The sequence below is a fragment of the Schistocerca piceifrons genome, chromosome 4, assembly GCF_021461385.2.
Source record: "Schistocerca piceifrons isolate TAMUIC-IGC-003096 chromosome 4, iqSchPice1.1, whole genome shotgun sequence".
NCBI lineage: Eukaryota > Metazoa > Arthropoda > Insecta > Orthoptera > Acrididae > Schistocerca > Schistocerca piceifrons.
In genome coordinates, this window is record NC_060141.1 from 753,120,298 (window position 1) to 753,135,461 (window position 15,164).

General features: G+C 40.7%; 1 protein-coding gene across 2 annotated transcripts in view; it reads right to left on the minus strand.

The window, feature by feature from the left end:
• The window catches only part of LOC124795324 (kinesin-associated protein 3), a 219,110-nt gene that overhangs the window by 44,593 nt on the left and 159,353 nt on the right, over positions 1–15,164 (minus strand). For both annotated transcript variants that reach the window (XM_047259297.1, XM_047259298.1), the window contains exon 15: positions 9,763–9,949. In XM_047259297.1, coding sequence (XP_047115253.1) covers positions 9,763–9,949 — 187 coding nt within the window. The remainder of the gene's footprint in view (positions 1–9,762; positions 9,950–15,164) is intronic.

Below are 15,164 nucleotides of genomic sequence, written 5' to 3' on the forward strand. Positions count from 1 at the left end.
CCAGGTGTGGGTACTTCTCATCCTGGGTTCTGCATCAAAAATGTACATCGGTTAATCACAGACTTGCAAACCACATTAAAAATTCTGGAAATGAAGGATACATACAGAAATCTCATTAATAATTTATATGGCACCAAATACTAATCAATCAAATAGTATCTTCCCAATTAAACTGTAAATTATATGTAGAATCAAACAGTGGAAAACTCAGGATGGAATAATGCAATATTTTGAAAAGGATAGATCACTACTCACCATATAGTGGAGATGCTGAGCTGCAGATACGAACAACAAAAAGACTGTCAAACAAATAAGCTTTTGGAAATAAAGACTTTCATCGATATGAGACAACACACACACACACACACACACACACAACTATGTCACCTTGGCAGCCAGAGGCTGTGGTCATGTGTGAGAGTTGCATTTTCACGCGGCCGTGTGTGTGTGTGTGTGTGTGTGTGTGTGTGTGTGTGTGTGTGTCTTTTTGCCTTTTTGGCCGAAAGCTTACTTGTTTGACAGTCTTTTTGTTGTGCCTGTCTGTGACTCAGCATCTATGCTACATGGTGAGTAGTAATCTATCTTTTTCATAATAAATGAAAAATTATCTGTAGAAATGGAAAATCAACATATGAGCTAAGTTGTAATTTTTACACTTTCAATGCACTTTTACTGACAGATCTGCCACAGAGACATGAATGTTAATTGATTCTGTAATTTTTCTTGTGTTATTGGGTTTCTAACTGAAAAACAAAACTCAAATTCCAGTTATATATTCATGATGAAATGAAATAAATTCTGACATTGGCTGCAACTGGGTACTGAAATGAATTCAACTGTGACAAGTGAAAATTTGTGCTGGAGCAGGACTTGAACCCAGATTTCCTGGTTCACATGAGCATTTGCGTTAAACACTTTGGTTATCAGCTAGTCAAACACATTTTCTGTCTAACCCAAATTCCCATGCTCAGACAGCCAAAGCGGTTAAGGTGACCACTCGTGTAAAGTGGGAAATCTGGGTTTGAGTCCTGGTCTGGCACTAATTTTAACTTGCCAACACTGAATTCATTTCAGTACCCAGTTGCAGCCAATGTCAGAATTATTTAGTTTATTTTCATCATGTATATGTGCGGCTGCAGGATCATGAGTGGCGTCTGTTCTTTTGGACATATCCGAAAGAAGAGATGCTACTCACAGAAATACTTTGGTATTGTCAAACTAGACAGCTATGACTGCTTCAGTCAGGTACTGATCTGAGGAAGCCAGAAGACTTATGCAGTTATGCATCATACTGGAAACCAAGTTTTGAAACAGGAGTTACTTGCTTTTTCCATTAGTTATTCTACTAATTAGTGTACTGAATAAAAGCAGGCAAGAATAAGTGATTCTCCTAACTATAACAATGATGAGCTTTGTGTTTATCTGCTTTCAGTTCCAACAGTCAGCAGAAGCAATAGTTGGCAAAATCCACAATTCACTCAACATTAAGAGCAGTTAGGAATTTATTCAGAATATTGTAACAGGTTGGACTGAAATTAATTTTAGCATTACCCATTGAGTAATATTCAATTACCAGTGTTGTAGCACTGAAAGGATCAATCTGATCTTACAATGATACACGTAAGACACATCACATGATCCAAGAAAGAAGACTTGAAATGGAAGCAGCAGAAAAGATTGCCTGGATCTACATAGGACGACTGAAACAGAACACCAGCACAATAATATATGGATATTCCTAGAGAGAAGTGATGCTGAGGGGAACACAGAATGGTAACTCCACACTTGAGGAGACAGGAATGCTTTCAAAAAGATTTGCTTCCCATTGACTTATCTAGAAGACATACAAAGAATGGTCTTCTGGCCCCAGTGAATAGTCATCACAAAATACAACCTTCATAGACACAAAAAGAATACCAAAGGAAAGAGGCAAGACACTTACCAACAAGAAAGGAGAAGCACATCTGAATAAGAGGATCACGCACTATTATGGAACACTGAGGGAATGAAAAACGTTCTGCCTTACACACCAAAGAAGATAATGAAAGAAACAGATATAATATTCATGAGGCTTTCAGTACTGAACCTAAAGAACTTGAAAGTTACTGTCATACATGCACTAGCAATGCCAATGGGAGGGGGGGGGGGGAGGGGGGGGAGGGAGGGTGACCAACAGAGGGAAATATCTTTTTCTTAAAGGCGAAAACAAGTAACACTGAAAGAATTATTAAACAGAAAAATATGGTAATAATCAAATCTACCACAATACTGGTAACAGATGCACAGAGGGTGTCCCTCCCAAGAGTCTTTAGGTGCATTTTCCATGCTGTTTCAGCAGATATTTCAATTACGTTTTTGCAATCAATAGTTGGAGACAGCTGAAACAAATACTGCTCACCGTATCATTGACTTGATACCCAGTGCCAACAGAAACCCTTGGTTTATTTCCCATTACAAACAAGATTATTTTAAAAGTGAAATTTTAAGGGCCTGTCAGAAAGATTCACTGCCTAATTTACTAAAATGAATATGAGGTAGTGAAATGAGGCATGACAGGTGCTGTACAAAGAACAGTATCTACACCTGGTTAAAAAAATGACACTTTTATTTAAACACTAAAGCCAGTTTTTAATGGTGCTAAATAAAGGAGCACATAGTAAGAGTACGAATCACTGCCCAAAGTCGTAACCTCATCCTAGGTTATCCACCAGCACAACACTGAATTTCTAGTGATGTAAGGTGCAGGATTAGTCATCTCTCATAGGAAATATAGACAGGCAAGTTCAGAAACGAAAGTCACATGGCTATCACATGCACATTAGCGGCAGTGATGCGTAGACTTGCGCAGTACCCATGTCGGCACGAAATGAATGTTGTTCGGAATGTTTGCGGCTTAAACTTTCAATTACTCACAGGGCTCCGCAATGGGTGTGGAGATGCATGGCGTGGTTTAATCTATAGACTCAGGGGAGAATGTCTCGATATTAAGTGTGTCACCACATGGCATGTCTGTCCAATATGAATGTGGGTCCGAACTGACACTGACGCCATGAGGAGAAGAGCTGGACTGAATGCAGAGCTAGGTTGGTGGAAGCCTTGCTAGTGTCGAGGTATCTGGTCGCACCACAGACTTGACTGCTTCTTAACAGATGTCCGTAGTCATCTAGGAAAATGTACGACTGCTAGGGTTGATGTGCGGCTAAGGGCCACCATATGACCATCGGATAGAGTGGTCCAAAATTGGTTCAGTGTGATACTCATATGTATTAACATGGACAATAAACACAAAGAACAAACAGTACTGCAACAGTAACAGCAACGCCCTACCCTGTGCTGACTACTACAGCCATGCAATTGTGCTACTTCCTTGCTGCTAGAGTGCTAGTTATTTTGTGTGTTTTGCTGTCCCTGTTGATACATATCAATAAAACAAATATAGCACTAGACTAAGTTGGGACCACTCTATCAAACAGGAAAGTAAAATTCCACTTTAAAAATAATTTGGTTTGTACTGGGAAACAAACTAATGCTTTCTGTTTACACTGGGTGTCACAAGAAAAACATGATGAGTAATATTTGTCTGGACACTTGAGAAGTCTCTTAGGGTGAACATATGGTACATACAGCCAGGTTTACCAATTGAAAACATAAAGATTGGTATCAAAAGCCACTGAACAAATGAAATATGACAAAATGTTGTAGAGATCTTAACCGAAAATAATATGTGTCAGTGATCTGCGACCATGACTTATTAAATGGATGATTCAGTAATGTTCATACTGTCAGCATCTGCCTTTTTAGAACTGGAATTACTACATTCTTCTTGGAATCTGAGGGTATTCTGCCCATTTGGTATCTTTCACATCAAATAGATCGTTTCGTCATGGCTGGCTTTCCCAGGATCTCAATATTTCTGAGGGAATGCAGTCTATTCAGACACTTTATCTCAACATATATTATTCAGTGCTCTGTCAAATTCTTCTCGCAGTATATCTCCCATCCCATCCTCATTTACTTCCTCTTCCCTTTTTATAACATTGTCTTCCAGTCATTTTCTTTGTGTATAACACTTCTATATAATCTTTCCACCTTTCAGCTTTCCCTTCTTTGATACTCATATAAATCAAATTTACTTACCTCAGCTCAGTACAGCCGACAGATACACAAAAAACAGAACCGAAAATTTACGTTCCTAGCTTTCGGAACAAATGTTCCTTCATCAGGGAGGAGAGAGGGGAAAGAAAGGGAAGAAGGGAAAGTGGATTCAGTTACTCACAACCCAGGTTATGAAGCAACAGGGAAAGGAAAACAGGGAGGGTAGCAAGGATGGAGGCATGGTTGTCAGAGGGAAGCCAAAGATATTCTACTGTAAGTACTGTGCCAGCTTCAAACCAAAGAGGATGCATACAGAAGTAAAGAGGTATATAGTATAAACATAAACACAACTATGTAGGATGAAAAGATGCGTGAATGGCTAAAGAGGAAAGGGAAAGAGGAGAAGACTGAAGAGTAAATGGGAGTGATGTTGTTTAACATAGGTTCGGTCCACGGGGACGGCGGGATGAAAGAATGTGTTGGAGTGCAAGTTCCCATCTCTGCAGTTCAGAGGGACTGGTGTTGGGTGGGAGAATCCAAATGGCACATACGGTGTAGCAGATTCCTAGGTCCCTAGAATTATGCTGGAGGGCATGCTCCGCTACTGGGTATTGGACATCTCCTAGGCGAACAGTTCGTCTGTGTCCGTTCATGTGCTCAGCCAGTTTAGTTGTTGTCATACCGATGTAAAAGGCTGTGCAGTGCAGGCATGTCAGCTGATAAATGACATGTGTAGTTTCACATGTGGCCCTGCCTTGAATTGTGTATGTTTTACCAGTAGCGGGGCTGGAGTAGGTGGTTGTGGGGGGATGCATGGGGCAGGTTTTGCAGCGGGGTCAGTTACAGGGGTAGGAACCACTGGGTAGAGACGGTAGTCTGGGAATATTGTAGGGTTTAACAAGGATGTTACGGAGGTTAGCGGGGCGACGAAAGGCAACTCTGGGTGGTGTGGGGAGAATTTTGTCACGGGATGATCTCATTTCAGGGGTTGACTTGAGAAAGTCATATCCTTGGCAGAGTAATTTGTTGATGTATTCGAAGACAGGATAATATTGGGTGACAAGGGGGATGCTTCTGTGTGGTCTGGGGGTAGGAACATTGTTGTTGGACGGGGAGGAATGTATTGCTCGGGAGATCTGTTTGTGGACAAGGTCTGCAGGATAGTTGCGGGAGAGGAAAGCACTGGTCAGGTTATTGGTGTAATTGTTGAGGGATTTGTCACTGGAGTAGATATGTTTGCCACGAATACCTAGGCTGTAGGGAAGGGAGTGTTTGATGTGGAATGGATGGCAGCTATCAAAGTGAAGGTACTGTTGTTTGTTTGTGGGTTTGATATGGACAGAGGTGTGGATGTGAGCTTCAAAAAGATGAAGGTCAACATCCAGGAAGGTGGCTTGGGTTTTGGAGAAGGACCAGGTGAAATTCAGATTCGAAAAGGAGTTGAGGTTATGGAGTGTTTCTTCACCATAAGTCCAGACCACAAAGATGTCATCTATAAACCTATACCAGGCCAGGGGAAGCAGCTGTTGGGTCTTCAGGAAAGCCTCCTCCATGCGGGCCATGAAGAGGTTGGCATAGGACGGAGCCATCCTGGTTCCCATGGCCGTTCCCCTGATTTGTTTGTAGGTCTGGCCTTCAAAAGTGAAGTAATTATGGGTGAGGATGAAGTTGGTAAGTGTGATAAGGAACAAGGTTTTTGGAAGAGCTTCGGGTGGGCGTTGGCAGAGGTAGTGCTCAAGGGCAGAGAGACCATGGGTATGTGGGATGTTTGTGTAAAGGGATGTAGCATCTATGGTGACAAGAAAGGTTTCAGGTAGGAGAGGAGTGGGAATGGATTTGAGGCGTTCTAGGAAGTGGTTTGTGTCTTTGATGTAGGATGTGAGTCTGCAGGTGATAGGTTGGAGGTGTTGGTCTACCAGAGCTGAAATACATTCTGTTGGGGCTTTGAAGCCTGCTACAATGGGACGGCCAGGATGGTTCTCTTTGTGGATTTTGGGTAATAGGTAGAAGGTAGGGGTACGTGGCTCAGGTGGAGTGAGTAAGTCTATGGAAGCCATTGTGAGGCCTAGTGAGGGACCTTGGATTTTTAGGATTTTCTGCAGCTCAGTCTGGATGGAGGGAATGGGATCCTGGGTAACAGCTTTGTAGGTTGAGGTGTCGGAGAGTTGACGCAGTCATTCTGCCACGTACTCCACACGGTCAAGTACCACAGTTGTGGAGCCTTTATCCGCCGGGAGGATGACAATAGATGGTCTGTTTTCAGCTCCTTAATGGCACGGGATTTAGCTGGGGTGATGTTGGGGGTTGTCGGGATGTGCTTCAAGAAGGATTGGGAGGCAACACTGGATGTGAGGAATTCCTGAAATGTCTGCAAGGGATGGTTTTGGGGGAAGGGAGGAGGATCCCTTTGAGACGGCGGTCGGAACTGTTCTAGACAGGGTTCAACACTGGGTCTAGTATTTGGGGGATGTGTTTGGGTAGTGAAGTGATATTTCCAGTTGAGGTTCCGGGTGAATGAGAGGAGATCTTTAACCAGGGCAGTGTGGTTGAATTTAGGCGTGGGGCTAAAGGTTAATCCTTTTGATAGAACAGATGTCTCTGGAGGAGAGAGGGATCTGGATGAGAGGTTTAGAACTGAATTGGGACTGGTGATATGTGGCATTTGACTGGGCTATAGTTGAGATTTGGTCTGTGTGGGGTATGTGCTGGGATGGCGAGATTGAGTAGAGTGGCTAGGATAGGTTTGTTGGCTATGAGGGGGGTTTGTTGAAGGTTCTGTTGTGGTTGGTGTTTGTGACGGACAGGGAGAGGGACCCCACTTCTTAGGTGTTGCACTAGCACTGTGGATATTTTTTCAGGTGGTGTGTGGCATGGAACTCAAGTTTGCAGCTGGCTTCTAGGATGATGTTCCGGAGTGAGTTCTCCAAGCAAGGGTTTGAGAGGTGGAGGACTTTGAAGAGAGATAGGAGCTGTTGGGAGTGGTGGTTACATGAAGTAGTGTAGAGATTCAGGACAAGTTGGGTAAGGGCTAAGGATTGAAGATTCTGGAAGTCCAGGAGAGACTGGTGGAAGGAGGAATTGCACCCAGAGATGGGAACTTTTAACATAAGTCCTTTAGGGGTAATTCCAAAGGTTAAGCAGGACCGGAGGAAAAGTATGTGGGATTGCAGTTTGGCTCCGGTGAATGCATGTTTCAGGAATGATTGTAAATAATGTGGTATAGGATTAGGGTACATAGTGGGTAACTGGTGGGTAGGGAAATTAAATAACTAAAGTTAAAATAATAATCATAAGAAGGAATAAAACACGGAGGGAAGGACGAGAAAGAAAGAAATTGTGTTGGTAATGTTCAATACCAATGGAAGACCACTAAATAAGAAAAAATGGTTCAAATGGCTCTGAGCACTATGGGACTCAACTGCTGCGGTCATCAGTCCCCTAGAACTTAGAACTACTTAAACCTAACTAACCTAAGGACATCACACACACCCATGCCCGAGGCAGGATTCGAACCTGCGACCGTAGCAGCAGCGCAGCTCTGGACTGGAGCGCCTAGAACTTAATAAGAAAAATACGGAAAAAGTTGACAGACCAAGCAAGTATGTCCAGATCAGGGGAAAAGAACACACGTTGCTCAAAAAAGAGATAGCGAGTGGCGAAAAAAAGATCGCGCGTGCCGCAAGAAAGATCGCGCATGCCCGAAAAAAGTTCGTGGGTGGCACAGAAATGTCCCAAAAAAATTTTCCTGTGGCAGAGAAAGATAGCCAATGACACAAAAATATCGCCAGCAACACGAAATCGATGGAAATGGATGATACTGGTAGGTGTGGAAGAGATTGTTGGCAGTGATTGTTGGCTGGAAAACAGCGAATAACGAACGTTAAAACTATGGAATGTTAAATAAATAAATCAATAAATAAAAAAAAAAAGAGAAGTGGACTATAAACGGAACAAGATAATAGGAGGAAAATGAAACTAGCACAGTTGGTGACGAAAATACTTATTTATGTATATATAAAACACTGAAGAAGAGAAAGTGTTTAGATGACAGGTGTAAGTGATAGCTAACAAAAGGGACAAAACAATGAAGTATATGGACCATTTAGGTGATCTAAATGATTAATGGAAAATCTCATATAAAGATGTGAAACAAATACTAACAAAGAGATAGAGTTGCTGGCCCGTACTTACCTCAGCTCAGTACAGCCGATAGATACACAAAAAACAGAACCGAAAATTTACGTTCCTAGCTTTCGGAACAAATGTTCCTTCATCAGGGAGGAGAGAGGGGGGAAAGAAAGGGAAGAAGGGAAAGTGGATTCAGTTAACTCACAACCCAGGTTATGAAACAACAGGGAAAGGAAAACAGGGAGGGTAGCAAGGATGGTGGCATGGTTGTCAGAGGGAAGCCACAGATATTCTACTGTAAGTACTGTGCCAGCTTCAAACCAAAGAGGATGCATACAGAAGTCCCTTTTGTTAGCTATCACTTACATCTGTCATCTAAACACTTTCTCTTCTTCAGTACATTTCTTGTATTGTTAACTGCAAATATATGCCCAAATCTACATTTGTAATCCTAGCAAACACTTAATTATTGTAAACATATATTTTTCAATATTTATTTTCTGCAACACTTATTACTTTGTAATATTTATTTATCTCTCAAAATTGATTTTCTGTAGCAGAACCTAAGTTACTGTTTCAGCAATATGTAATCATTTTGTTTTGTTTTGTTGTTATGTGCTGCCACAGATTCCTGATACGTTCCATATCCTGTGATATTTACATGGGTCACCGGAACAAGAAATAAATAAATAAATAAACAAACAAACAAACAAATAAATAATAAAAAATAAAAAACGTAAAGAATTGTGGTTTACTTGTGTTTTCTGACATGCCCCAATTCTGTAATTCCCTGTGTCCTTCATTCCCCCTATAATTCTATTAACTGGACATCCATCACTAGATTTTAGGTAAAAATTCCCTTGAAACCATTATGGGGATCATAAAATTAAACTTTGATGCTATGCATCTCTCTTCTTTAAATTTTATCAAGGACTATACTTCATTAGATTTTTTTAACCTCTTCTCAGATTTCTCCTTTTTGTTTGTCTTTCTGTCTGTGTCATGGACATAGGGCTCCAGGCCTATAAGAGGTCATAGTTAGAAGCTGAAGGAAAAATGGGCTAGAAAATACATCCAAAGAAACCCAGTACCAGCAGAAAGAACAAGTTGCTCTGAACACTGGATCTGGAGTAAGGTAGTAAGATGAAAAGAAAGTATTGGGGAAAAACTAAGACCTATTATTTAATATCCAGGATCGACAATAATCTCCCTAGTATCTATGCTGCCCCCACTAAAATTAACTTAACCTTTTTGTACTTAGGGTAGTAACAGAAAGTTTTGTTTTATTTTATTTATTTATTTTTGTATATAGATTTACATCGTTATTCATTTACATCCTATTTCTACCTACACACAAAGGATTAGATCTGCACATCTACCTTCCTTCATAACTACTCATCTCTTCACATTTGACTCCATTTATCACTACTACGCTATGACTAGAAACACATCTGTGAATCTCTCTCTCTCTCTCTCTCTCTCAACAATTTAATTGGCATGCAACCTGAAGAAATCTAGCATCTAGTTTCAAAATTTTACCTGAAGGATACAGAAGTGTGCGCTGCAGAATGTCATCTGTGTAGTATGGGGGCATATCATTCATGTCAGGCTCAAGACTGCATGTAGTGTTGTCCATCACTGTGCTCTCTACCATCTCTAGCCATTGTGAATTATGCCATCGAAACTTCTCAAGCTTTATCCGTTCGGCCCAGTCAACATTGCATTCCTGGAGAATGAAATTAACAATTGCTGTTGTACCGTAAGAGAGAACATGTTTTTCAAATTAGGTACAAGCATCTGACGTACAAAGTCATTTGTTTCTCTGTTATAATACTTGCTCTGGTATCCAACAGAATTGCCTTGATGTTGATACGGTCAACAGTAGTGTTATCTCTGTTGGACAACCAATTACAACAGTAAGTTGTGTAAACAAAAGTTCAAAATCATTATAAGTATAATTAATACAATTAACTACAACCACCAAGAGAATCATACTTACCAGTATGGGAATCATAACTAAATCCAACACAGCACAAAACACTGAATTCTGATTCAAGAGCCTTAGAATCCTAAGGATATATCTTCATAAACCAAAAAAGTGAGAAAATGTTGACATTCTAGAAGGCAAGGAATTTGTGCTCAAAGGTGGACACACGCGCGCGCACACACACACACACACACACACACACACACACACACACACACACACACAAGAGGACTTCTGACACAACCTAGGCAAAGTGTAAAAGATACCAGAATTAAGAGACACAAAGACTAAATAATAGCATGTTTCTTGGCAATAGTAAGACTAATAGAATTGTAATTGCTAGTATCTGTCAAAATTTAATGAACAATGGGGAAACTGCTAGTAGATAAAAGGCATTATATGTTCATGCGATATTGAAGAATTAACCTGAAAATTTGGGCCTATTCCATGTGCAGCCAGTGCTTGGTAATACATTGACTAATAAACAACACAGAAAAGATTAAGTTATTTTATCACCATCTACCACAATGCAATGTATCTCAAGGTAAATTCAGAGTAAGTGAAACCTAAAAAGACAAACACATTTATATTTACATTTATAAGCCATATTACAATATGTGGCAGATAGTGCTTATGATAATAATATCTCCCCTACCCCCTCTCTGTTCCATTTGCACATGGTATGTGGGAAGATCAACTGTCCATTTGTGATCCATATTTTTGTCTCCAAAGCTACATATCTGATGGCTGCTCAGATACATTTCAATTTTCTTCATGCCACTCTCGCTAAGAAAATTATTTTTCAACCTACCTTCATATCCCCTGTAATACATGTAGAATGTTTTTGTTGTGGTCTTCAGTCCTGAGACTGGTTTGATGTAGCTCTCCATGCTCCTCTATCCTGTGCAAGCTTCTTCATCTCCCAGTACCTAATGCAGCCTACATCCTTCTGAATCTGCTTAGTGTATTCATCTCTTGGTCGCCCTCTATGATTTTTACCCTCCACCCTGCCTTCCAGTACTAAATTGATGGTCCCTTGATGCCTCAGAACATGTCCTACCAACCAATCCCTCCTTCTAGTCAAGTTGTGCCACAAAATCCTCTTCTTCCAATTCTATCCAATACTTCCTCATTAGTTACGTGATCTACCCATCTAATTTTCAGCATTCTTCTGTAGCACCACATTTCGAAAGCTTCTCTTCTTGTCTAAACTATTTATCGTCCATGTTTCACTTCCATACATGGCTACACTCCATACAAATACTTTCAGAAACGACTTCCTGGCACTTACATCTATACTCGATGTTAACAAATTTCTCTTCTTCAGAAACGCTTTCCTTGCCATTGCCAGTCTACGTTTTATATACTCTCTACTTCGACCATCATCAGTTATTTTGCTCCCCAAATAGCAAAACTCCTTTACTACTTTAAGTGTCTCATTTCCTAATCTAATTCCCTCTGCATCACCCGACTTAATTCAACTACATTCCATTATCCTCATTTTGCTTTTGTTGATGTTCATCTTATACCCTCCTTTCAAGACACTGTCCATTCCATTCAACTGCTCTTCCAAGTCTTTGCTGTCTCTGACAGAATTACAATGTCATCGGCGAAACTCAACGCTTTTATTTCTTCTCCATGGATTTTAATACCTACTCCGAACTTTTCTTTTGTTTCCTTTACTGCCTGCTCAATATACAGATTGAATAGCATCGGGGAGAGGCTACAACCCTGTCTCACTCCCTTCCCAACCACTGCTTCCCTTTCATGTCCCTCGACTCTTATAACTGCCATATGCTTTCTGTACAAATTGTAACTAGCCTTTCGCTCCCTGTATTTTACCCCTGACACCTTCAGAATTTGAAAGAGAGTATTCCAGTCAACATTGTCAAAAGCTTTCTCTAAGTCTACAAATGCTAGAAATGTAGGTTTGCCTTTCCTCAACCTTTCTTCTAACATAAGTCATAGGGTCAGTATTGCCTCACGTGTTCCAACATTTCTACAGAATCCAAATTGATCTTCCCCAAGGTCGGCTTCTACCAGTTTTTCCATTCTTCTGTAAAGAATTCGCGTTAGTATTTTGCAGCCATGACTTATTAAACTGATAGTTCGGTAATTTTCAAATCTCTCAACACCTGCTTTCTTTGGGATTGGAATTATTATATTCTTCTTGAAGTCTGAGGGAATTTCGCCTGTCTCATACATCTTGCTCACCAGATGGTAGAGTTTTGTCAGGACTGGTTCTCCTAAGGCTGTCAGTAGTTCTAATGGAATGTTGTCTACTCCTGGGGCCTTGTTTCGACTTAGGTCTTCCAGTGCTCTGTCGAACACTTCACGCAGTATCGCATCTCCAATTTCACCTTCATCTACATCCTCTTCCATTTCTATAATATTGTCCTCAAGAACATCGCCCCTGTATAGATCCTCTAAATACTCCTTCCACCTTTCTGCTTTCCCTTCTTTGCTTAGAACTGGGTTACCATCTGAGCTCTTGATATTCATGCAAGTGGTTCTCTTTTCTCCATAGGTTTCTCTTATTTTCCCTGTAGGCAGTATCTATCTTACCCCTCATGAGATAAGCCTCTACATCCTTACATTTGTCCTCTAGCCATCCCTGCTTAGCCATTTTGCACTTCCTGTCGATCCCATGTTTGAGACGTTTGTATTCCTTTTTGTCTGCTTCGTTTACTGCATTTTTGTATTTCCTCCTTTCATCAAATAAATTCAGTATCTCTTTCTTTTATTACCCATGAATATCTACTAGTCCTCGTCTTTTTACCTACTTGATCCTGTGCTGCCTTCACTATTTCATCCCTCAAAGCTACCCATTCTTCTTCTACTGTATTTCTTTCCCCCCATTCCTGTCAATTGTTCCTTTATGCTCTCCCTGAAACTCTGTACAACCTCTGGTTCTTTCAGTTTATCCAGGTTCCATCTCCTTAAATTCCCACCTTTTTGCGGTTTCTTCAGTTTTAATCTGCAGTTCATAACCAATAGATTGTGGTCAGAGTCCACATCTGCCCCTGGAAATGTCTTACAATTTAAAACCTGGTTTCTAAATCTCTGTCTTACCATTATATAATTTACCTGAAACCTTCTAGTATCTCCAGGTTCTTCCATGTATACAACCTTCTTTCATGATTCTTGAACCAAGTGTTAGCTATGATTAAGTTATGCTCTGTGCAAAATTCTACCAGGCGGCTTCCTCTTTCATTTTTTAGCCCCAATCCATATTCACCTACTATGTTTCCTTCTCTTCCTTTTCCTACTGTCCAATTCCAGTCACCCATGACTATTAAATTTTCGTCTCCCTTCACTACCTAAATAATTTCTTTTATCTCATCATACATTTCATCAATTTCTTCATCATCTGCAGAGCTAGTTGGCATATAAACTTGTACTACTGTAGTAGGTGTGGGTTTCGTGTCTATCTTGGCCACAATAATGCGTTCACTATGCTGTTTGTAGTAGCTTACCTGCACTCCTATTTTCCTATTCATTATTAAAGCTACTCCTGCATTACCCCTATTTGATTTTGTATTTATAACCCTGTATTCATCTGACCAAAAGTCTTGTTCCTCCTGCCACGGAATTTCACTAATTCCCACCATATCTAACTTTAACCTATCCATTTCCCTTTTTAAATTTTCTAACCTACCTGCCCAATTAAGGGATCTGACCTTCCACACTCCGATCTGTACAACGCCAGTTTTCTTTCTCCTGATAACGACGTCCTCTTGAGTAGTCCCCGCCCGGAGATCCGAATGGGGGAATATTTTACCTCCGGAATATTTTACCCAAGAGGACGCCATCATCATTCAATCATACAGTAAAGCTGCATGCCCTTGGGAAAAATGACAGCTGTAGTTTCCCCTTGCTTTCAGCCGTTCGCAGTACCAGCACAGCAAGGCCATTTTGGTTAGTGTTACAAGGCCAGATCAGTCAATCATCCAGACTGTTGCCCCTGCAACTACTGAAAAGGCTGTTGCCCCTCTTCAGGAACCACATGTTTGTCTGGCCTCTCAACAGATACCCCTCCGCTCAATGGCAAGGTCCATGGTTCATGAACATGGTTCATGTAGTAACTCATAATATATTGTCTTACAGTTGCTGATTCCCTCTTCTAGCTGTATCTACATCTGCATCTATACTTTGCAAACCACCATGAAGTGCATGGCAGAGGGTATGTCCCATTGTACCAATTATTAGGGTTTCTGCCTGTCCCATTCACTTATGGAGCATGGGAAGAATGATTGTTTGAATACCTTGTGAGTACAGTAATTATTCTAATCATATTCTCAAGATCCCTATGTGTGCAATAGGTAGGGGGCTCTGGCATATTACCAGAATCATCATTTGAAACCATTACTTACAACTTTGTTAATAGACTTTTCCAGGATAATTTACATCTACCTACAAGAGTATTCCAGTTCATTTTCTTCAGAATCTCTATAACAGTCTCCCAAAGGTCAAAAACAAACCTATGACCATTCATGCTGCCCTTCTCTGTACACGTTCAAAATCCCCTGTTAGTCCTATCTGGCACTGGTCCCACACACTTGAGCAATATTCTAGAACCGGTCACACAAGTCAATTTTAAGCAATCTCCTTTGTAGACTGACTGCAGTTCCCCAGTATTATACCAATACACCAAAGTGTGCCACCTGCTTTACCCATGACTGAGCCTATGTGATCATTCCATTTCATATCTCTACCAAGTGTTACACCCAGGCGTTTGTACAAGTTGGCCAATTCCAGCAGTGATTCACTGATATTATGGTCACAGGAGAGTACATTTTTTTCATTTTGTGAAGTGCACAATTTTACATTTCTGAACATTTAAAGCACATTGCCATCTTTGCACCACTTTGAAATCTTGTAAGATCTGACCCTGAAAATTTCTGCAGCTTCTTTCAGATAGAACTTCATAACAGATAAGTGTATCATCTGCACA